A 25,018-nucleotide genomic window follows, 5' to 3' on the forward strand; every position below is an offset into this window, starting at 1 on the left:
ATTTACTTATAATTATTATTTGTATACAGTCCTAGTTTCACATAACCTGAAGAGAACTCTTTTAGTAGGTTTCAGTTAAATATCCAAAATGCATCAAGATGTTGTGCACTGCATTTATTCCATGGCTGTAGCACAAATATGCAACAGGTACAGATGGATTAAGAGAGATCAAAATTATACAAAAACAATCTTGATCAAGCAGCACAGCCTCAATTTAAAATAAGCAATAGTTTACTCTGTGTTTCATGTCTTTATTGAAGTTGATTGAAAAATAGGGACTTGAGGTGAAACCCAACTCAGCCCTACGGTCCATGTGCTAACTCATCAAGGAGCACGAACTGCTCCAAACCCCAGGCTTCTGAGCTAGCGTTAGAACAGGCCAAGGTCAGTCCTAGGTTGTTAGAACATACACGGCTTGCATATAAGGCAATCACAAAACGGAAGCTCTGAGGAACCCTGGTGCTATGGTGGGTTACAGTGTGCAACGGGGGGGGGGGGGTGTAAGGGGAGGAGAAATGTCAATTTTGGCTATTATCTCTAGAAAACCTGAGCAACCACTAGATACATTGCAGCTTTTACATTAGGATAGATGCCCCCTGCACCTACCTCTGCTCTAACAGGGAGCGCACAGTCAGGGAGTACATAAAAAACAATCGTAGATGCTATGTCGCCCTTTCCTTACTTGTGGTGCTGATCCCGCGCCCCCGACCCACTTACCTGCGCAGGCCCCCACCTGTCAGACCTCCCCACGTGCACCCCTCTCTTTATCCCGTGCAGCAGGCGGCCCTTCCACACAGACCCCCCCCCCTTACCTGTGCTGCAGCCCCACCAGCCCTAAAGTGATCACATGGGGCACATCGAGCTCCGCGGGCCACGAGCCGGAGGCGATGCAGCCGAACACGCCGCACTCCTCCCGGATCCCCAGCTCCTCAAACTCCATAGCGCCCGGCCACCCCGCAGAAACACGTGCTGCCGCCGGCCCTTCAGCGCGGGTCGTGGCGGCCGCTAGCTACCTCCTGCGCGAGGCCAACTCCTGCTGCGTCGGCGCCGCGGCAGCCAGGAATAGGACAGCGTCGTCCCGCCCAAAAGCCCGCCACGGCCTCCCTTATTTACATACGGGGGTGGGGACTCTAACGATCCCCCCCCTGCCGCGCGTGCGATAGATTGTGTGTGTGGGGGGGGGGGTGTTGGGGTCGCTGGGTCTGGTCTTGGAAACACAGTTCAGCGCGGGCACCTCCCCCTTCTCCGTGTGTGCTTGGTACGTTCTGCTCTCCCACGTGCCGCTTCCCCAGACTCTCCGCTACATTTACAGCTCGGCCGGTAGGGCCGGGGCAGCTCCTGAGTGACAGCGGGCCCAGGTACTCAGCGAGCGGCGTGGGGGAGTTATTGGCGCGAAGGAGAGCAGAGGGGTTGGGGTTCGCTCGGGGGGGGCGGGCAGGGACGTTGGCGCGTGTACTGGGGGAAGGCGCGTGGAAGCTCTCATGGGGGGCAGCGGTCTGTGTGTTTGCCCCTGCGGGAGCGGGTTCCTGGTCGGCCCAGGCACACTGCTGCGGCGATTGTGCTGGCCAGTCACTCCCCGCCCCTTCCGCTGCCCGCCTTTGCCCCGAGCGCGCGCGCACTGCGTCATCTCCTCAGTGAGCGTGACAGGGGGTGCGGAGCCGCCGCCAGCCCCACGTGCTAATCGGGCCTCTCTGTCTCGTAGGTGCCCGCTGCCCTGGCCGCCGCGATGGCTCCCGTAGCAACAGGTAACGTTCCGCACCCTCGGCTCCTCCGCGGCCTGGCGCGAGGTCTCGGGCGACCTTGGGGCTGAGTTCTGCGTCAGCCTCCCCCGAAGCTGGCGGGGCTTGGAGAAGAGCCCGCTGCCCCTCTCAGTCTTCCCCAGGCGGCGGGGCTCATGCGTGGGGCCGGGCCCAGGGCTCCCGGGGCTCTGCCGAAGAGGCGCCTTCCCCGCCCCCCGCAGGCAGAGAGGAGCAGCGGGGTGCGTGAGTGACGGGTGGCTTGCGCGCCAATTCACTCTGGCCAGGCTGGGGGGGAGATGCTCGGGCTCCCCCCGGCCGTACCGCGTGGGCTGGTGGGTAATAAGGGGTGCGTGCAGCCTCGGCCCCCGGTGTAGACTCCTTGTGGAGGGGGAAAAGGGTTGGTTTATTGTTTTAAACCCAAACTAGTAAAGAGATTAAATGAAACCTGAAGGACAAGACTCGCCGTGGCAAGTAGCTGGCTCCGAAGTTCATGAGGGTTGAAACAAAACTTAATAGAGCTGTCTTTATGGCCTCTGTTCCCCTTCGCTGTAAGTGGGGGCCTTTAGGTTTCCGGCTGCCCTGCCGTAGGTTTGGAAAGGACTTAACTCCAGATGTGTAGCACGTGAAGCTGGCTATAATCCAGATAAATCCAGTTTCGCTCCAGGATGAGTGAAAAGCAAACATAGCATGAACATAATGACCTACCACTTTAAACTTTTTAGTTTGAACAGTCAAGGTGCTGATAACTCCCAATAATCTTCAAAAACAACAAGGAGTCTGGTGGCACCTTAAAGACTAACAGATTTATTTGGGCATAAGCTTTCGTGAGTAAAAACCTCACTTCTTCGGATGCATAAGAAGTGAGGTTTTTACTCACGAAAGCTTATGCCCAAATAAATCTGTTAGTCTTTAAGGTGCCACCAGACTCCTTGTTGTTTTTGTAGATACAGACTAACACGGCTACCCCCTGATACTTGAATAATCTTCAAATGTCACTTGCTTAAAATCATTCCTTCCTCTTTTAAGGCTGTCTATGTTATGAGCTAGGGGTCTGATTTCCCTGCTTGTATGCATATTCTTGCCTGCTGGCTAGCCCTTATTGAGCTGGCACAAGTATGAATAGCAGTGTAGCACAGGTAGTGCCAGCAAGAGGCATTGCTGAGCGCTTCCAAGTATAAATCTGCCTGATGCCCTGCAAGTATGCTTTTCTTCCCATTTCCTGAAGATGAAGTGATCAACTATACCCACCTATTGTCATACTGTCTTTTGAATAGAACTTCTCAATTTTCACTTGTACGTTTGCTTGTTTAAACTTGTATTTCTGTTAGGACAGACAAAAAGAATAAGGATGCATACAAAGAAATGTATCCAACATGTGAAGTCCACAGAATGTAAGGAAACAAATCCTGATTGTTTTGCATCAGTGGAACCATTTGGACAGTAGTCATGAGACTTTACAGACTTTTGTCTGTGCTGTTGGAACTGAAGTTTTCCTTTTCTACCGGTTTTCTAGATGGGCTTTAAATGTTTCTTTATACTCATTGAAGAAAATTTGAATGCTGGGGCATTGTCAGTTAGAATACTCCTTCTGGTCTCTGGCTATCTTGGTTCCCCAAAACGTACTTATACATATGATTTGCCCAAAATAATCATAATTTGTCCAAAATTTGTAATTTTAAAAATTAACTTTATTTCTCTAGAACTGAAACTTGGTAAAAAAATTAATGAAGGTAAAACAAAAGAAGTCTATGAGTTGCCAGATCTCGTGGGATGTGTGCTGATGCAATCAAAAGACCAAATAACCGCAGGAAATGCAGCTAGAAAGGATCACATGGAAGGAAAGGCAGCAATTTCCAATACAACAACTAGCTGTGTGTTTCAACTGCTGCATGAATCTGGTAAGTATTTTTAAAGGTAAAACAGATGCATTTGTGTTCTGTTATATATGCAACAGAGAGTCCTGTGGCACCTTTAGGACTAACAGAAGTATTGGGAGCATAAGCTTTCCTGGGTAAGAACCTCACTTCTTCAGATGCAAGTAATGGAAATCTCCAGAGGCAGGTATAAATCAGTATGGAGATTAGGAGGTTAGTTCAATCAGGGAGGGTGAGGTGCTCTGCTAGCAGTTGAGGTGTGAACACCAAGGGAGGAGAAACTGCCATTCACAGTCTTTGTTTAATCCTGATCTGATGGTGTCAAATTTGCAAATGAACTGGAGCTCAGCAGTTTCTCTTTGGAGTCTGGTCCTGAAGTTTTTTTGCTGTAAGATGGCTACCTTTACATCTGCTATTGTGTGGCCAGGGAGGTTGAAGTGTTCTCCTACAGGTTTTTGTATATTGCCATTCCTGATATCTGACTTGTGTCCATTTATCCTCTTGCATAGTGACTGTCCAGTTTGGCCAATGTACATAGCAGAGGGTCATTGCTGGCATATGATGGCATATATAACATTGGTGGACGTGCAGGTGAATGAGCCGGTGATGTTGTAGCTGATCTGGTTAGGTCCTGTGATGGTGTTGCTGGTGTAGATATGTGGGCAGAGTTGGCATCGAGGTTTGTTGCATGGGTTGGTTCCTGAGTTAGAGTTGTTATGGTGCGGTGCGTGGTTGCTGGTGAGAATATGCTTAAGGTTGGCAGGTTGTCTGTGGGCGAGGACTGGTCTACCTCCCAAGGTCTGTGAAAGTGAGGGATCATTGTCCAGGATGGGTTGTAGATCACTGATGCGTTGGAGCGGTTTAAGCTGAGGACTGTAGGTGATGGCCAGTGGAGTTCTGTTGGTTTCTCTTTTGGGCCTGTCTTGTAGCAGGAGGCTTCTGGGTACACGTCTGGCTCTGTTGATTTGTTTCTTTATTTCCTTGTGTGGGTATCATAGTTTTGAGAATGCTTGGTGAAGATCTTGTAGGTGTTGGTCTCTGTCTGAGGGGTTGGAGGAGATGCGATTGTACCTCAGTGCTTGGCTGTAGACAATGGATCGTGTGGTGTGACCTGGGTGGAAGCTGGAGGCATGATATATATGGTGAGTCTTATGGAGTGATGTGACTGTCTGAGAAGTTGTAAATGTTAATTCACCTAGGTTTTGGAACTGATTTGACTTCAGTAAATTTCCTTATATCAGTGTCCCAAAGAGTAATCTAAGATTATTGACCTAGGTTATGAAATAAAAATTAATGTATCATATTTGAAGACCTTCCCCAGCCCCAGACAGCTTCCATGTGTATTATTGCTGTCTTCCTGGACACCATTCTCTTCCCTCCCCATCACCCACCTCATGCTTTCAATTCTCAGTTTACAAGCAGATTGTGAGAGTTTGGCATTAAGCTCTTATTCCACATATCTGTCTGTGGAAATTAGTACTGCTGGTCAGTGACCATACCAAAGACTGCATTTAAAATCAAAACTTTACCTAGCTTTACTAGAGTAAAACCATAATAAAAATGAAGACCTGGATGGATAAACTTCATTAAATTGTTTTCTCAGTGTCTGCCATATCACTTTCAAAGACTGCATATTGTTTGTGGCATAAAAAGTGTGCCAAGTGCTTTACAGGTAGCTGTGAAGAAGATACTTTATTTTGCAGAGTTTACAAGTAGCACATGGTGGATACTGAGGTGAATTGGAAATCTTAAGATTTATTTTGGGGCTTCAAAAATGGCTTACCTTTTCATGCTGGAGAAGAGTATTGATGAAATATGAAAGTGATCCAAGTGAAATGTATTAAATATTTGTGAATGTTTTCTACATTTTCAAATATATTGATTTCGTTTGTAACACAGAATACAAAGTGTACAGTACTCACTTTATATTTTTATTATAAATATTTGCACTGTAAAAATGGTAAAAGAAATAGTATTTTTCAATTCACCTCATACAGGTATTGTAGTGCAATCTCTTTATCGTGAAAGTGCAATTTACAAATTTAGATTTTTTTTTTTTCTTTTGTTTTTGAGTGCAGTTATGTAACAATGTAAATCTGTAGAGCCTGTAAGTCCACTCAGTCCTACTTCTTGTTCAGCTAATCACTAAGAAAAACAAGTTTGTTTATATTTGCAGGAGATAATACTGCCCCCTTCTTGTTTACAATGTCACCCGAAAGTGAACAGGTGTTCCCATGGCACTTTTGTAGCCAGCGTTACGAGGTATTTACATGCTAGATATGCTAAATATTGGTATGCCCCTTCATGCTTCGGCCACCATTTCAGAGGATGTGCTTCCATATTGATGACGCTCATTTTAAAAAAAAAAAAAAAAAAAAAAATGCATTAAATAATTGGTGACTGAACTCTGGGGGAAAATTGTCTCCTTCTCTGTTTTTCCTGCATTCTGCCATATATTTCATGTTATAGCAGTCTCGGATGATGACCCAGCACATGTTGTTCGTTTTAAGAACACTTCCACTGCAGATTTCACAGAATGCAAAGAAGGTACCAATGCGAGATTTCTAAAGATAGCTACAGCACTTGACCCAAGGTTCAAGAATCTGAAGTGCCTTCCAAAATCTGAGAGGGACGAGGTGTGGACGAGGTGTGGAGCATGCTTTCAAAAGTCTTAAAAGAGCAACACTCTCTGATGCAGAAACTATAGAACCTGAACTACCAAAAAAACAAAATCAACCTTCTGTTGGTGGTATCTGACTCGGATGATGAAAGTGAACATGTGCCGGGTCCCGCTGCTTTGGATCATTATCAAGCCGAACCCGTCATCAGCATGGACACATGTCCTTTGGAATGGTTGAAGCATTAAGGGACACGAATCTTTAACGCATCAGGCATGTAAATATCTTGCAACGCCTGCTATAATAGTGCCATGAGAACACCTGTTGTCACTTTCAGGTGACAGTGTAAACAAGAAGCAGGCAGCATTATCTCCTGCAAATTGTAACCAACCCTTGTTCGTCTGAGCGATTGGCTGAACAAGAAGTAGGACTGAGTGGACTTGCAGGCTCTAAAATTTTACATTGGTGGTTTTTATTTATTTATTTATTTATTTATTTATTTAGTACCTAATACTACATTTGTAAGTTCAACTTTCATGATAAAGAGATTGCACTACAATACTTGTATTAGGGGAATTGAAAAATACTATTTCTTTTGTTTCTTACAGTGTAAATATTTGTAATCAAAAATATAAAGTGAACACTGTACACTTTGTATTCTGTATTGTAATTGAAATAAATATATTTGAAAATGTAGAAAACGTCCAAAATATTTAAATAAATGGTATTCTAGCGCAATTTAATTGCACACTCAATTTTTTTTAATCGCTTGACAGCCCTAAAAGCACCTAAGTGACTTAGGATCATAGGTCACTTACATGTTTCTGACAACTTTACCCAAAGTAAACTGGGCTATAAAGGGTACAAATGTCTGGTGATGTTTGCAAGATCACTACTTTAATCATTACAAAAAAAAACAGTGAATCTGCTTCATTCATTAGGCACTAGGGAGGGGAAGAAACATTCCCCTTACTAAACTGACCTGGGTATGCACTAGACTAAGCAAAAATTGCAACTGCATCTGTAAACAGCAAAAGTATCCTTGGTTTCTCAGATTGGTCACCAGTTGACCAAACTGGCACAATTGACCGATTGTGTTAATGCCTTACAGGGCGGGGAAGGCAATTTATTTACTTTGAAAGAAACCCCAGTTCAGAAGAGTGGTGCAGAGTCCACAGGTGATACAAAAGCGGTGTCTATAAGTGGAGACTTCTGTTAATTTCTTCAACTCTTCTGATAGAAACAGAATTTGACTTGCAGTTATTGTGAGCTAAGAATAGCCGCTCTAAAATACACATTCAGGAAAAAGAGACGGGCAATAAAAGCAGATGAGATGCACACGGAAATTTAAAAGTGACTTGATGTGCAGAATAACCACAATTTACAGTCTGATTGCACCGCATCAGATGATATGTTTAAATTAAAATGGACACTAGTGTAGATACTGAATCTTAAACATTTTGTTTGACCGAGAAGAAGAGCATCCTATTTTGGCCCTACTTGTCATCTCCTGACTTAATTGATTTTAACAGAACAACACTGATTCATTACGTATAAACTGTCTTCAAACGCTGTGTTGAATATTTTTTAATTTATCACCAGAGGCAGTCAACCTGAAATCCTGAAAATATTAAACACACCCACCTTTAAGTGCAAGAAAGATTGACACGGTTATATTAATCTAGCTGTTCTAGAAATTGGTCCTGTAATCCTAAAATTGCTTCATTTAAAGTATAGGTTGCCTTTTGTGAAAGTGTGTTTTTACTCTACAACAAATTGTTGACTGGACTTTAACTTTGCTTTGAGAGTGAAGGCTTACTGTCAAATAGGACTACCTACACCTCAGAGCAACAAAAAAGTTTGAAATTGTTCAGAATTGGAATGGAACATATCCACTCTGGATTTACCAGATACTGGCTACTTTGCTTTTGGCCATTGGCAGATGCCAAATCAGGGACTTAACAGTTGGCTTGGCCTGGCGAAAAAGGGTGGAGATTTTGGAACTGAAGTAGGAGGGGAGGGCCACATCATACTCAAAATGGTGATTTGCACATCAGCTGCCTTTTTAAGTATCCAGGACTTGGACCAGTTGTCCCTTCTGAATTCATATAGAAGGGAATATCACAGATGTGCCACTTCATAAGCTACTGTATTGGTATATATTTGTGATTCTTCTTGGAAGAAACTAACAAAAGATTTAATTTGCATGTAGCTTTTTTTCATTATCTGGAAAGTCTAGTACAGTAATGCAAATGAGGAGTAGCAAGTTTCTTTTTTCCATCTTTCCCCTCCTTCAAACCAAAGGTGTAGGGGAGGAAAACAATGCTTTTATCTTTTCTGCTGCCTTCTATTACTGGCTCAGAAAGTCTCCAGTTACCGCCTAACATACACCAAGATAACGTAATAGTCAACATACTTTACACTGGGAGTATCTGCAGAGATGAATTCATAGCTTGCCACATACTATGAAAACTATTACGATGGTTGACTTTTAAAATTACTTAAGCTACATGTTTGGTTTCAGAGTAGCTATATGTTTGTTTCCCTCCATGACAACTGCACACTGTGACATAAGGACATAAACTAGCAGAAAGATGAAAATGGGCAGGCATCCATTAGGAGCACTGACTTTGGTTATCTATAGCAGTGGTTTTGAATCTGTGGTCCATGGAACCCTGGGGGTTTGCAGAATTTATCTAAAATTTCCAAAAGGGTCTGCACCTCCATTTGAAATTTTTTAGGGATCTGCACATGAAAAAATATTGAACACCACTGACCCATAGCATGATCAGGAAAAAATGTTCTATTGCAAAGTGATTTTAAACCAGTTCTGAAAGCACACTACACACTGGTTTCTAAGGCTCTCTATAATGTACAGTGTATTTTGTTGAATGGAATTGGGGAAGTGAGTGCTTTCTGGACTGAGACCATTTTGTGTTTGTGGGACGTGGTACTGGCCGCTTCCGGGAGCAGCGTGGGGCCAGGGCAGGCAGGGAGCTTGCCTTAGCCATAGCCCCGCTGCAAGCTGCTGCCACCCTGGAGCCTCTGAAGGTAAGCTGTGCCGGGCCAGAGCCCACACACCCGTGCCTTGAGCCCCTTCCTGCACCCCAACCCTCTGCCCTGAGCCCCCTCCTGCACCCCACATCCCTCCTGCACCCTAACCCTCTGCCCTGAGCCCCTTCCTGCACACCGCATCCCCTCCCACACCCCAACCCCCTACCCCAGCCCTGCATGCAATTTTCCCACCCAGATGTGGCCCTCAGGCCAAAAAGTTTTCCCACCCGATTTAAGGTCTCTCTCACTTGGGAAGTAATCATCTCAGGTGTATTGTAGCTACAGAACGATACATTAAGATCTCTGAGAAAACAGAATCTTCTGATGAAATGATTTTCTGATTGATCAACTATACACCAGTCTGGTCACCGTTCTCAGTTCACTCATAGAAGTACACAGTAGCAAAACTGAGTTTTCTTTTTACATTTAGGAATCAAAACTGCTTTTGTCAGAAAACATGGCGACACAGCGTTCATAGCAGCTCAGTGTGAAATGATTCCAATTGAATGGGTGTGCAGAAGAATTGCTACTGGTTCTTTCCTGAAAAGAAACCCTGGTGTCAAGGAAGGATATAAGTTTTACCCACCCAAAATTGAAATGTTTTACAAGGTAAGTAAAACTGTAACTATCTATTAAACAAAAGAAAGTGATGTGTTAAATAGTATCATTTTTACAAAATAAACTGAACATAGGAGCAGGTGTAGTGCCTGAAATTCTGTCAATTTTTGTGGTTTTTGCACTTCTGTTTGTGTGTGTGCTCTCCTTATTGCTGCGTGCAAGATCCATACAAATATGAAACTGGCTAATTGATCCTACTGAAAAAATAATGAAACTGACTGTACATAACGCAAACAAAGGGGAAAATAAATATCTATTATATTTATAGCAGCTATAAATACAACATTTTCAGACAAGTGTATTTTTTAGGTTGATAAATGTCCCTTTAAACTGAAATGGAACTACTTATTGATGGATTTTAAGAAACTAGTATTGATTCTGTATTTTTCAAACATTGCTAAAATGTCTTTCTTGAATATTCTCTTAGATCAGAGATTCTCCAACTAGTTCAGAAAGTCGACTGGTCACATAGTACAGGCTCATTGCCAGTATTTAAATCTCATTGCAAAGCAGCTAAAAATGCATTAAACACTCTGTTAACACACTCAATGTAAACTATTGCTGTAATTGAAATGGGTGTGAGGTAAATGAGGAGGGGAGGAGGTCTTTTGATCACAAATGGGGAGACAGCATGCATAATAGTGAGTGAGAGAGGATGTGGTCAACAAGACAATCTATTAAAATATGGTCCATGTTATGGACTTTTTCTCTTGTCCTTCCTTAGATCACTTACGCTGCCTCGGCATACCTAAACTACTACACAAATGTAACGTGATAAAGTGACAAAGAGAGTTCATGCATGATTTTCATTCTTGTGTTGGCAGGGTTTGGGAGCAAAGTGAAAGTGAGGTGATGCAGGAAACTCAGGAGGGTTTAATCTGCTGTACCAGCAGTCCATGCTAATCCTGTTGGGGAATGGTGACTTTATATATACAGGGAGTTTAGCCTCAGTTCTTAATATAACAAGATCATGGCAGTTAACTACACATCATGTGAGTCATCAAATAAAGGAAACCTCAACATCTTATAGAAGGGTGTGGAGTCACAGCCCCACTATCATCGTGACAAGATAAGGATATATCTCTCCAGGGATTGGCCTGCTTAGAGAGGAGGTCCCACTCTGAGGGTAGGGAGTTGGAGGGTAAACCTAGAATGAAAAACTTCTGGTTGGACTGGAAGCAGAAGGGGTGGGAAAAGATTAGTTGAGGAGTGCTACACATTTCAGAGCATCAACCCTTTTTATCTTTCTGACGTTGGCTTTATCCTAGTCCTAGAAGTCCTTTGCTGACAAAGTTCTTTTGATTATATGTAGTGTCTGGTTTGAGTAAATTTACTGGTAACCCCAGGCATTCAGCAGATTCTGGTCTCTGTATTCAGAATTTTTGAACAATCTTAATAGCATGGAAACATTGGGACCTCTTCTCTTATGCTGCTGAAAGGGACGAAAGCAAGCTGAGTTTGGTTAGGGAGCATTGGCTTCACAGTATGCTTCCTCGCAGAGTTCTGCAAGCTGGTAAGGGTATGGGGATGAAAGAGAAATGGCATAGAGGGGATAGTGACCAGTCTTTAATAACTAGTCTGACTCTTCAGTGATATTCAGGGGTACTCAGTAGCAGAGAGGTTCCAAACAGAGTAGCTGCCTTGGGGCTGGATGGCGAATGGGCAGGGAAGACTTTCCCCAAGGGACTGTGATCTATTTTCTTGCATGCTGGCCACTTCAGGAGGCTTAACTTCTTTCCTTTGTGGGGAAAATGTGACTAAAACTCTGGGAAGTAGTATCCTTGTGAAACTTTGAGAGTGTCTGTCTCTTTTTTTTCCCCAATTGGAGGGGAGCATGAAAGGACCTGGCCAGTAACCATCCTGGTGCATCAGCAATATACAAGGGCGTTCACTTTTGAAATCAGATGACAACCATACATCTTGTATATAGAAAGATTGTATTCACTGCATGCTATAGCAAAATCTATACTTCAAGATTTTACAACAGTTGCTTTCATACAGCAACTTCTGTCCAATTCAAGATTAAAAGAACTCTTGAAATATGACTTAAAATATAGATCAAGTAGTCTTACTGTAATGTGCTGACTGCTTCCAAATAAGCAGGTTAAGAATAACATTTAGAGTCAAACTTGTATTACTTGCTTAAATACTAGCAGTGAAACTCCTCTTGGAATTTGTTAAAACTGAACTGTCTGTAGTCCAGTAGAAATAGATTTGTAGGCTAAGTGGTGGTTAGAGTTGAAAGGTGTACAGTGTTAGTTTATTATTTTTATACCACATACAGTGAGATAAAAGAAATACACACACACACACACACACACACACACACACACCTCCATTGCTGTCTGCTAAAGTATGAGTGGTGTAACTAGCTAATCCTTTAGGATTTATCAGGGTTTCTAGAAACATTCACTGAATTAGAAGTTTTGTGGACTATTGACCTAAAAATAGTTAAAGCTTTGTCTTAAACTCACTTCTGTGGTGCACCTTCAAGACTTAATGTTCAAGTAAGCAATGCTTTTTTCAAGTTATCTTAAAAGTCTTGCAGCTTGGATTTCTCAGTACTGTTGTGATTAAAATTCTTGCTAGGACTTGTTATCAAATATCAATTTAAAGCCACAAAACCTGTCTGTTACTGGATTTCAAATTGTTCTCTTCACTGTTTGCTAGGCTTTCTTTTAATCTAACTCAAGTCTGATGTAATTGTCATTAATTGATCTTATTCTATGCAAGTTTATTTTATTTCATTCTCAGGATGATGCTGCTAATGATCCACAATGGTCTGAGGAGCAACTAATTGAAGCCAAGTTCTGCTTTGCTGGACTTACTATTGGACAAACCGAGGTGGATATTATGGCCCACTCTACACAGGCTATTTTTGAGATACTGGAAAAATCTTGGTTTCCCCAGAACTGCACTCTTGTAGATATGAAGGTATAAGAAAAAATCTATCTTGTAGATCATGGTTCTGAAAGTAGTGGAATACGTTTTTTGATGCTTCTTTACAGCTCTTGAAAATAGCTGTAAAGTTTATTTTTGTTTACTTTTGCTAGATTGAGTTTGGTGTTAATATAACTACAAAAGAGATTGTCCTTGCTGATGTTATTGATAATGATTCTTGGAGACTGTGGCCATCAGGAGACCGAAGCCAGCAGAAGGACAAACAGGTAATACTATTACCATTTTGGGTCTGAATTAGAGATAAAAAACAAAACTACATCTCATTTGGGTGGGGGTGGGGAGTGGGGGGGGCGCTGTAGACAGCATTCAAGCAACTGCTGTGAGTTGCTTTCCTTAGCTGTCTATGCTTATGCAAGGTAGGCCACAAAGCATTTAGGGTCTGATCCTGTTCACGTCAATGGCAAAACTTCCATTGACTTTAATGGCAACAGAATCAAGTCCTTAAGGATGCCTGTATCGTTAATAGGAATTTCCGCAATATTTTCTGGTGTTCTCATAGTCCCCTGTGTAGTGTTAAGTCTGCAAGGATCTCCAGAACTTCTGGCAATGTACTCCTCAGAGTGTGAACTATTCAAATAACCGAATAACACAAACACACTTATAAAGTACTAAAAGTCAGAAACATGCCATGAAGATAAAAATTGGTTCACCAACGCGTCCCACGTTTCTCCTTTCAGAGCCTCTTGATTTGTCTAGGCCAAAGTTTGTCCTGTTTTAACTCCAGTTTAACTGATAACTAACATTTGATATAATTGCTGGTCTAGACCAGTGGTTCTCAGCCAGGAATATACGTACTCCTGGGGGTACACAGAGGTCTTCCATGGGATACATCACCTCATAGATACAGTATTTGCCTTGTTTTACAACAGGCTACATAAGGAGCACTAATGAATTCAGTACAAACTAAAATTTCATACAGACAATGACTGTTTATACTGATCTATATATTATACACTGAAATGTAAGTACAATATTTATATTCCAATTGATTTATTTTATAATTGTATGGTAAAAATGAGAAAGTAAGCATTTTTTCAGTAATAGGGTGCTGTGACACGTGTATTTTCGTCTGATTTTGTAAGCAAGTAGGGTTTTTTAAGTGGGGTGAAACTTGGGGGTATGCAAGACAAATCAGACTTCTGAAAGGGGTACAGCAGTCTGGAAAGGTTGAGAGCCACTAGTCTAGACAGTCCACAGATGTTTGTTTCCAGGGAACAAACGTTTGTGGTTTATGCTAAGTTGAGTCCATTGGGGGGCACCATTTTAGCTGCATTGAATACTGCTTTCATGGAACTTCTGTGATTTTAGTCACTTCCACTAATAATGTAGACACTCCCCAATAGGCACAAGCTGCCATAACCTATGTCTATGATAATCCAAGATACAGCAGTGTTCCAGTGCCATTACTAACAAATTTAAACTGGAAAGCCACATTAGGTCCACTTCCTTTAAAAACTGAATGAAATTAAAAATTATGGTGTTTCCTCTTCACTCATTTCAGCTGTTATACTACAGAATGCTTCTGAGCAAATTCTTGGTGTGGTGGTAATCTACGATTACTATAACTTTGGGGGGAAGGGGGTTGTTAGGTGTTGGCTGTACTTTACTGCAGTTGCTGTCCTGTGATTGAAGCTCTGCTTCTAAATTAAAATTAACATGCCAAAGCAGCATGGTGTCTATTTGCAAGGAAGCCAACAACTGACTTCAGTTGGGCATGAGAGGACTGGCTAACACATCATGGCTGAGGCAACCAAGCACAGAAGTTGTTTTCTCTCAGAAAGGAATTGATTGAAGTAGGAGATGTTCTAACTCTACTATAATGTGGTGGACAATACTGCTTGCTGGAGCTAATGGCTCAAAATTTGAGATGTGGGGATTCCCGTGATGTCATGTTGGCCTCAGTTCACGGGGAAGAAGCTATTGTAGAATATATGAAATTTATATATAATATAATTTCAAGAAACAGGTGTTTGAAAGATGGCATAAATTTCTCTAGCCTCTGGTAGTTGGATGGTTGCACCTGGTTGAATATTTAAGTAGAAAAATGACTGACCATCACACTTCCAAATAGAACATGAGGAGTAACTTGCTATCTGTGTATTTCAGTCTTACCGTGATCTAAAAGAAGTGACCCCTGAAGCGTTGCAGATGGTTAAAAGAAACTTTGAATGGGTTGCAGAAAGAGTGGAGGTACCCCCTGTTTATATTAACTGTAGTCTGTGTAGAAATTGACAATCTTGTGTACTCTCTTAAAATACTGTGGTTCATTTTTCTTTCTTTCCACTCCAGTTGCTGCTGAAAACAAAGAGCCATGGTAGAGTTGTGGTGTTGATGGGATCGTCTTCTGATCTTGGTCACTGTGAAAAAATTAAAAAGGCATGTGCAAACTTTGGAATTCCTTGTGAGCTACGAGTGACATCTGCTCACAAAGGACCAGATGAAACTCTGAGGATCAAGGCAGAGTATGAAGGTAAACCCTGAATAGTCCTTATTAAGTTTAGAACCAGTAACTAGAGTTCTGCAGATTCCTGAGAACTTTGCCACAAACTGTGCCCAAAGTTTAACGCCCTCTTCTTTATAACCACCTTTTACGTACGTGAAGATTTATCATGTCTCCCCTTAGTTTTCTCTCCTACGGACTAAACCCAGGTTGTTGGGTTTTTTTGTTTTTTGTTTTTTTTTTCAGTCTTTCCTTATAGGTTGTGTTTTCTAGACCTTTGATCATTTTTGTTGCTCTTCTCTAGACTTTCTCCAACTTTTGGTGCCCAGAACTGGACATGGTGTTCCAATTGAGGGCATATCGGTGCTGAGTAGAGTGGAAGAATTAATATTTTTTTGTCTTGCTTACAACACTTCTGCTAATACATCACAGAATGGGAGGAGGGGTGTTTTTTGCAGCAATATTACATACTTGACTCATTTAGTTTGTGGTCCATTGTAACACTTAGATCCTTTTCTGCAGGACTCCTTCCTAGGCAGTCATTTCCCATTTTGTATTTGTGATTATTCCTTTCTAAGTACTTTGCATTTGTCCTTATTGAACTTCATCCTGTTTTTCAGACCATTTCTCCAATCTATTGAGGTCATTTTGAATGCTAATCCTGTCCTCCAAAACGCTTGCAACCCCTTCTTGTTTGGTATTGTCTGCAAACTTTATAGGTGGTACTCTGTATCATCTGTATCATAGTCAACAGTGCTTTCTCCCACATCCAGGCCTGTCTAAGTCTAACCGCTTCTTTCTCCCCCAAAATCTGGCCTTCCTCTCTATCCCAACAGCTAAAATGCTTTCTCAGGCCCAGATCATCTCAACATCTTGGATTACTGCAATGTCCTGCTACATACACACACGTTATTCTGTTTATTATTCCTTATTCTGTTTTAAAAATGCCAGCTGCTAAAACTGAAGTCTCCCCTTCATCTAATGTCATCTTTTTTTGGACCACACCACTGGCTGCCCTTGGTGCACTGCAGCTGGGTGGAAAACCATATCTTGTGATGCCCACAGAATAGAAAACAATGAATAATGGGGTGGACGCTAGTACAGTCTATCAAAAAACCATGTGTCTCGACTGAACATGAGTAATATCACTTGTTGCTCTTAAATGCCCATGCAAGCATAGGTCTGCAGGTACTTCCATGCACCATTGTATACTCTGTGCATGTAGATCTGGGAGTTGGGGCACAGTGTGGGCAAGCACAGATTTTTCCAGATGTTACTTAGAGGATCTTATCTTGAACTTTGCAGAACTGATATTCACTAATTTTGTTGCAACAGGCCAAAGTTTTTAATTAATAAAGAATCCAGTGATTCAGCAGTTTCCATTAAGAAATGGCCAGTACCCACCATTATCATGAATCTTAAAGGTTGTCTTCCCCTGCTTGAGAAAGGGGTTAGGCGCATGAGTTGCCCCTAGTGTGCTACTTCTGTAGATGGTGTAACGAGCAGTGACTGACAGTTACTGAATATTACTATAGGGAATTACAATATTGTATTCCACAAAAGAGAAATCTGAGCAGCAGTAAAACTAAACTGACTTTTATAAAAAGAATTTCAAAAAAAGGTGTTTGTGTGTGTGGGGGGGGGGGAGGGTATTTAGACAGCATTTCCATGAAAGCAGGTGGGGGAAAAGGAAAAATGCATAGATATCTCTTCTTCCCCCCCCCCCCCACTGGTTTTTTAAATTTACTTGTTAACGCTCGTGTGTGTGTGTGTGTGTGTGTGTGTATTAGGTGATGGAATCCCTACTGTGTTTGTGGCGGTAGCTGGCAGAAGCAATGGCTTGGGACCAGTGCTGTCTGGTAACACGTCATATCCAGTTGTCAACTGTCCTCCTCTCTCCGCCGATTGGGGTCCCCAGGATGTCTGGTCTTCTCTTAGACTGCCCAGTGGTAAGAAGCATCATGTTGACCTATGGTACATGTAGTTACATTCTTGTAGTAATTAGCCCCCCCTCCCTTTTTTTTTTTTTTAAATACTGGACACATCTGCCAGATTCAACAGTGCTGAAAATGCCTTTGTCCCATTTTATATTGTCGGTTCAGCCAGTGCTGAAGATGGTTTGGTGGGGTAAATCTTGTTGACTGTTGTCGTTTAAAATTTCAATTTCCTGGCATAGATGGAGGTGGAGCCTTAGAAAATCAAAGAGGAGTAAACTTAACTTTCATTATATTCTTACTCAGACAACTGAAGTTTAAAATAGGTATCAGAATTAATGACATCTTAAAAAAAAAAAAAGCTTGAGAATTATTTTCACATTTTACCTTCATGAAACTGTTTTAGTATTCAGAGTAGCAGCCGTGTTAGTCTGTAGCCGCAAAAAGAACAGGAGTACTTGTGGCACCTTAGAGACTAACACATTTATTAGAGCATAAGCTTTCGTGGGCTACGAAAGCTTATGCTCAAATAAATTTGTTAGCACTGCTGTTTTAGTATGTTTGTTAACCTAGCAACTGATCATATAAAACTAAAAGATCCTTGCTGTGATGCTTTAATGTAGAAAGAATTACTGTGCTGTGAAAATACGTCAGTTCTAGGGGTGCATGTAGCTTGAAATTAAAAACTGCATTTTCATAGACACTGAAAAGTTCTCTTTATACATTCAGTAGTCTATTCAGATTTCAAGGTATCTGCTGACTTAATCATTGTTGCCAGTAGTTATAGCAACATTGAGAACCCCTTAGCCTCTCTCATTCAGACTGGGGGGTCGCAAGCTGTCAGCCTCCACCCCAAACCCCGCTTTGGCTCCAGCATTTATAATGGCGTTAAATATATAAAAAGGTGTTTTGTTTTTTTTTTTTAATTTATAAAGGGGGGGCATTGCACTCAGAGGCTTGCTATGTGAAAAGGGTCACCAGTACAAAAGTCTGAGAACCACTGACCATACGTATGGGATGGATTTTTTTTTTTTTTTTTTTTTTTAATCCTCAAAGGCAAGTGCCTCAAAGGCACTTTCTTCAAATATGCAGAAAAGTTTGGGGCATGTTGAGACTATCAGTTGAAAACTAGCAATCTTGTCTTGTTTGGGAATGAAGGAATAAGGTGAGAATCTTTAGGGTTATTGAGGTTGCTTATGCTTTACCTTTTTTAAATTAGACTGGACAAAGTAATTAAAATAAAAAATCCTGCAGTAACCCTCATGGCCTGAAAAATTACTTGTTAGTAATTTTTATGATAATTGTAAATCCTATTTGGATAACAGATTGGATTTTTTTCTTCTGCAACAGGTCTTGGCTGTCCTACTATACTCTCACCTGAAGGAGCTGCCCAGTTTGCTGCTCAGATTTTTGGATTAAGTAACCACTTGGTGTGGGCCAAGCTGCGCTCAAGCATGTTGAATACGTGGATCTCCTTGAAGCAAGCTGACAAAAAACTTAGAGAATGCACCTTATAAATAAAGTGTTAAAAGGAAAGTAATGCATACCTTATATTGGCTACGTAAAAAATAGTGCCATGTGCAAACTGTCTTCATGCTAGGATCTTCATGTGGATCAGTTGGAAATCTTAAACCCTTTGTTGTATAAGATGATACATCTTGTATGGTAGATGATAGTCTCTACAATTGGTCTCGTTTTCTGTTTTTTAATAAATGATAGCATACAGGATAGTTGTTTGACTTGATCACAATTATGTTCTGCTTTAGTCCTTGTATACTGCCTTAACTACAGACTACATAATATCAAAATGAAGGTTTAGTGCAATGTGCACTGGAATTTATCAGTTTTCCCTAGCAGCATTACTACAGAATATTACTGATGAAGCTTGGATTTACTAACTCCACTGAATGGACTGCCAATCCAAAACAGAAAATGTTTATGCTGCTCTGCTTGCAGTTATGAAAATTTGCTCCCTAAGCAATAACGTAGCTGTAGATTGCAATCCTAACTGGAAAACAGTTCTGGAATGGACTCAGACATCCAGCCTCCCAATTCAGAGACTGTAAAAGTGTATGGAAAAAGCCAGTCATATCACAAGATAGGATGTTAGTTTATTTCAGTATTTCCTGAAGCGATGTCCTCATATTAACAATAATGCTCCTTATATAGCAGCAGATGAGATTAACTCAGAGTAGTAATCATGAGTTCAAAACTGACTTGTAAGCCTTTTGTCCTCTGTTCAAGTACAATGAGTTCTTTCCATTTCACTAGTTCTGCTTTAAAGAGCCTCTGATAAGCTCATAACAGACTTCATTTTTAGAAAATGGGGGAGGGGTCTTTCTCCCCTTAGTTTTATAGTGAGGAAAAAGTTGGTTGCTAAGGAAAGTCTCATAAAATAATTGAAGGTGGGAATAAACAATTAAGTGAAATAATAATGAAATCTAAGCATGACTTTTTTCCTTCATGAAACTCTTGTTTTTAATTAGGTCAGCTTTATTACAGTACTGATTCTAACATGCAATTTCCCAACTAATGTAATAGCATATGCTTTTAAAATTACAAATAAACTGTTAAATTCCAATTTGCTTTATGCAGAGGTTTCTCCAGTGGGTATATTCATGCTAAACATCTAGATTTTTTTTTTTTTTTAAGTTACATGCCATGGCTGATACTAAAATTAAAATGGCTGTGCTAAACAACTTGCTTGACTTGGTGCTTTACAACTACATGCATGCAGCACTACTAACATGCAACCAACTTTTGCAAAGAGAGCACACTATTGCTTTGGAGGGGAAGAGAAGGCTTTGACTAGAGATACAGAAACAAGTCCCTATGCGTACAGGTAGTCCCATGGGTTTTTTCATAGGATCCATATATCAATGAGACTAAAGTTTTGCTTACCTCAAAGGCCCACACACAATGACCTTTATGATACTTCATTCTTTCCATGGTACATAAATTAAGAACTCAGTTCATTCTGCTGGGATTTGAACCTCTGATCCCTGAGAGTTTTGGCAGAGTACATAGCTATTGTGTCAGGAAACATGTTTTGGCATTACAGAGGCTTCTTGTGGTGGTGGTCATCCATTAAGATAATGTAATAGAGAACATGGACCATGTGGTATGATGCAAGACCTGAGGCCTGAACCAAAGGCTGGGAATCAGTCAGGCCATGTATTAAAGCAGATGCTTACAAGTTCACTGTCCAGTACATGAACTTGGCAAGAGTACTGCTAACCTTGCTAAAACACAGGCACTCCCAAGAAGCATCAGGTACTGGGTATGGGTGTAAAGATGTTCCAAAAGCTTAGCACAGGTACATCTTCACCTAATACAAGATGAGGGTTTGACAAAAGTGATAACTATGGATGATTTGCCTGAGACAACTGGAGCAAGGAACATGGGGAGGTAACAAGCAGCTGTTATGAAAGTTATTTGTCTGTCTATAAATGTATGGATACATTACCTTAACCCTTTGTGTGGCTTAGAGGACAGCAGAAATTCCCATTGCTGACTAAGCTGCCCTTGGCACTCCTGTTAGTGTACCTGTAATGGAGCCAGGGCACTAGTACTGTGCCTTTGAGGGCAATAAAGCTGGCTAAGTGCCTTTGTCACTGAACTGTGGTCTTTGAGGTATGGGCTGCACTATCTGCTAGTGCTGATAACACTCAAGCTCTAAAAACAAGCATTGAGCAGCTGCAATAGCTTAGTAGCCTGAATGGCATTACTGTGGCAATGATGTTGCAGCCTTCAGCTACTTAACAGTTAAGTGCCCTTAACTCTGCCAAATAACTTTCAGATAGAATAGTCAAATTTGTAATTGTAACATCTGCATTGTAGGTTTTAGGAATGGAACATGCCTACTAAGCCTTAATTGAGTAACTTTCTAAAATGTAGGTATGAGTAATACTCCCTCGCTCAGCTGAGGTAGGTTGCGGTCATGAATAAACTTAGCTCTTGACAAAGTGGATTTAGAAAAGAATGGGATTGTTTTGCAATTATTCAATAAAGAATCTTTAATGTAGTGTGTACATTGTCAAAGAATATTAGTTTGACTAGAATAGTCTCTATTTTCTAAGTAACTTCCAACGTTCCCTTGTACTTGAGCATATACTACTACCTTTCATTTCTATACTACCACCTCTGAGGCTATCAAACTGCTTTGCAAAGCTGGATTATTATCCCCATTATACTTTTTAGTACTGTAACTGAGCAAGACCATCAAAGTTGAAAACAGAATTCAGTGCTTTTGACCCTCATAGAGTCATGTTGTGGGACTTTGCTTCCCTTTAAACTTTGCTGATCACAAATGGCTTGGTTTTCTGGTCATAATTAGACCTGGTAAAACAAAGTTATTCTGTTCTGCTGTAGAAAACTGGGCAATGATAGTAAAGAAACAACAACTTCTTTCAGAAGTCTCTTTACTCTAAATGACAGTCTAATGGTATCTTTTCTATACTGTGCATAGCACAATAGGGGACTGTACTAGAAAATAGTTTGCTGGTGTCTACCAAAACATACTGAACATGTTGTCCTCTGTGTTTAATTCTTTTCCTTTCCCTATATATAATAGTTTCTGCCATGTGTAGGCAAAGCTATTTGTGTCCTGAATATTCCATGCTCCCCAGAGTCACTGGACACTTTTTTTTTTAAGAGATCGATTTCTATCACCTAGAGCAGGGGTGGGCAAACTACAGCCTGTGGGCCAGATCCAGCCCATCAGGGTTTTGGATCTGGCCCGGGGGATTGCCATCCCCGTGGTGGTGTGGGCCCCACATCCCTGCAGCCCCTGGGGGGGAGGGGCAGAGGGCTCCATGCACTGCCCCCCTACACACACATCCCGCAGCTCCCATTGGCCAGGAACAGGGAACTGCAGCCAATGGGAGTTTTGGGGAAGGTACTCGCAGGCAAGGGCAGTGGGTGGAGCCCTCTGCCCACCCTCCCAGGAGCTGCAGGGATGTGGTGCAAGCTGCTTCCAGCAGTGGCACAGGTCCAGGGCAGACAGGGAGCCTGTCTTAGCCCTGCTGCATGCTGCTGCCATCCCAGAGCCACTCCAAGTAAGCAGCACTGGGCTGGAACCCACACCCTGAGCCCCCTTATACATCCTGCACCCCAGCCCCCTACTGCACTCCACCCCCTAGCCCTCTTATACACCCCTCCTGCCCCCCAGCCCCTGCCCTGAGCCCCTTCCTGTACACCCCAGCCCTACATTCATGGCCCTGCAAGCAATTTTCCCACCCAGCTGTGTCCCTTGGGCCAAAAAGTTTGCCCACCCCGACCTAGAACACATCTTAGTATATACAGTAATCAGTTTAATGCTGGTTATTAGCTGAAATTTTTTAAGATTTTTGGCTCTGATATCTTCTGAGAAGTGGTTTCTGCTTCATAAAAATCAAGGGAAGATGAGGATTTAGAGATTTCTGACATTTTGACAGGGGGGGGAATCTCCTGCTTATGTTCAAACCTTTTCTCTCCTCCCCAGCTCTTGGGCTTTATTACATTAATTGAAGAAATCCAAAGTTTTCAGTCTTCTACCACAGAGCTGCTGTGATTATTGAAATCTAAGAGGAGTAACATGTATTTTCAACTATATATGTTGTCTTTAAAAAAATCAGCTTCTTAAGTGGCATAATTAGGAAGTACATGAAATCTTATAAGTGTAGTAAAAGACTTCCATTCATATAACAAACTTTTGGCTTATGCTACCAGAAATAGGTGTGAACACTGTAGAAAGCAGGGGGTGTCAGGGTTCCCTCCCCACTCTGAACTCTGGGGTACAGCTGTGGGGACCAACATGAAACCGCCCCTAAGCTTATTTCTAGCAGCTTAGAAACTTCCCCACGGCACAAATCCTTGTCCTTGTACGGGTATTGCTGCCACTACCAAGTGATTTAGACAAAGATTCAGGAAAAGGACCACTTGGAGTTCCTATTTCCCCAAAATATTCCCCCAAGCCCCTTCACCCCCTTTCCTGGGGAGGCTTGAGAATAATATACCAACCAACTGCCTTTAATAAAAGTACAAACCAGACCCTTTATCTTTAGGACACTAAAACCACTTAGGGTCTTAAAATAACTTTATTATAAAGAAAAAAGTAAAAGAAGCACCTCTAAGATTTAAAACACAGAGGATTCCCCTCTAGGCTCAACTTCAAAGTTACAAAAACAGGAATAAACCTCCCTTTTAGCATAGGGAAAATCCACAAGCTAAAACAAAAGATAGTCTAATGCATTTCCTTGCTATTACTTACAATTTCTGTAATTTTAGATGTATCATTTCAGGATCTTTTTAGGAGCTGGTTTACCTGCTTGGTCTCTCTCTCTCTCTCTCCCAAAAGGGAACAAACAAAGAGAGCACAAACAAAACCTTCCCCCTTCACCCCCACAGATTTGAAAGTATCTTCTTTTCCCATTGGTCCTTCTGGTCAGGTGCCAACTAGGTTAATTGAACTGATTAATCTCTTACAGGTAAGTGATCCTGTACCTCTGACCAGGAGGGATTTTATGTTACTGCATACATAAAGGTTGTTACCCTTCCCTTTGTTTTTATGACACAGGTCCTTAAGCAGTATTGGTCCTAAATAGAGTTGATTGGGAATTTTTCAACAAAACACATCAGAACATGCCAATTTGTTGAAACTGCTCAAAAGAAAGGTGGTTTTGATGACTTTCCAGTTTTGAAATTTTATTTGAAAAGCGATGCCTTATTTAAAAATTGCTTTCTACTTTCCATGTCTTCACTGACATAATACAACTCTCTAATTTCATACCTATATTTTCAAATATTTTTTCATTTGGATGTTTTGTCTAGAAATTTGCAACAGATATTTACTTCTGGACTCCTGAAAGTATTTGCTCTAGTGAGCACGAGGTTTTTTTTTTTTAAATTCTGCTCAGGAAAAAAAGGAATAGGAGGTGAGCAAGGTGGATGTACTTAACAGGGGGTTGCAAAAAAAACAAAACAAAAGCTTTTGGGGGGGGTAGAGGATGGTGCTTTGATGTATGAAGGAAGCTTGAATATTTTATATTAAAAATTTACATCTACCCCATTTTTCCTGGAAGACCAAACTGGAGACCTAGTAAGACCCAAACATCCAACACTAAAAGTGAAACTGGAGTTAGTAGGGACAGTGACTAACTGTCACTGTCTGTGACTAACTGTTCAAAATTCTACTTTGACAATGTCTAGTGTAATTAAAATACACAGCTGGCAGAAAAGAATTGTTTTTGTGAATTCAGCAATGCTATCTTTCCAGTTTAGGTCTGAGAACCACTTAGCAATTTCCAGGGAGCAAGAATAGATGTCAACTGCTCAGATGTAGGGGAAGTCCAGATGACCCCCCACACACACTTTTACATAAGAAAACACCACCACCACCCTTTAAGTAAAATGGGCACAAACTCAATTTCATGTGTCTGCAAGTCACATTTAATTTGGTTCTGTTCTAAGGCCTGGTCGACCCTGGCAAGTTTCTGAGCAGTAAAGCAGCTTTCTGCGTTGTAACTCCCAAGGTATACACACAGAACCTGTGCAGTTGCAGTGCTGGGTTTTAAAAAAAAAAAAAAAAATCACCCCCCCAGAGGCTTACAACTTTCTGTGCCAGGCGTACAGCACCACACTGCCACTGTAGACACCCTGATCAATTACAGCGCTGCAACTGGCCACTGGGAGGTGTCCCATAATGCCTGTTCTCATCTCTCTGGTCACCAGTTTGAACTCTACTGCTCTGCCTTCAGGTAACCAACCATCATCCCCACCCCTTAAATTGCTTGGGAATTTT

The 25,018-nt window shown here is 41.6% G+C and overlaps 1 protein-coding gene across 1 annotated transcript in view; it reads left to right on the plus strand.

The window, feature by feature from the left end:
• Window positions 1–18,968, plus strand: part of PAICS (phosphoribosylaminoimidazole carboxylase and phosphoribosylaminoimidazolesuccinocarboxamide synthase) — a 60,000-nt gene extending 41,032 nt beyond the window's left edge. The window contains exons 12-20 of the mRNA XM_054029768.1: window positions 1,751–1,978; window positions 3,440–3,637; window positions 9,716–9,894; window positions 12,658–12,837; window positions 12,957–13,070; window positions 14,971–15,054; window positions 15,154–15,334; window positions 17,095–17,253; window positions 18,589–18,968. Coding sequence (XP_053885743.1) covers window positions 1,751–1,978; window positions 3,440–3,637; window positions 9,716–9,894; window positions 12,658–12,837; window positions 12,957–13,070; window positions 14,971–15,054; window positions 15,154–15,334; window positions 17,095–17,253; window positions 18,589–18,755 — 1,490 coding nt within the window. The 3' untranslated portion in view covers window positions 18,756–18,968. The remainder of the gene's footprint in view (window positions 1–1,750; window positions 1,979–3,439; window positions 3,638–9,715; window positions 9,895–12,657; window positions 12,838–12,956; window positions 13,071–14,970; window positions 15,055–15,153; window positions 15,335–17,094; window positions 17,254–18,588) is intronic.
• The last annotated feature ends 6,050 nt before the right edge of the window (window positions 18,969–25,018 follow it).

Source organism: Malaclemys terrapin, chromosome 5, assembly GCF_027887155.1.
Source record: "Malaclemys terrapin pileata isolate rMalTer1 chromosome 5, rMalTer1.hap1, whole genome shotgun sequence".
NCBI classification, from domain to species: Eukaryota; Metazoa; Chordata; order Testudines; family Emydidae; genus Malaclemys; species Malaclemys terrapin.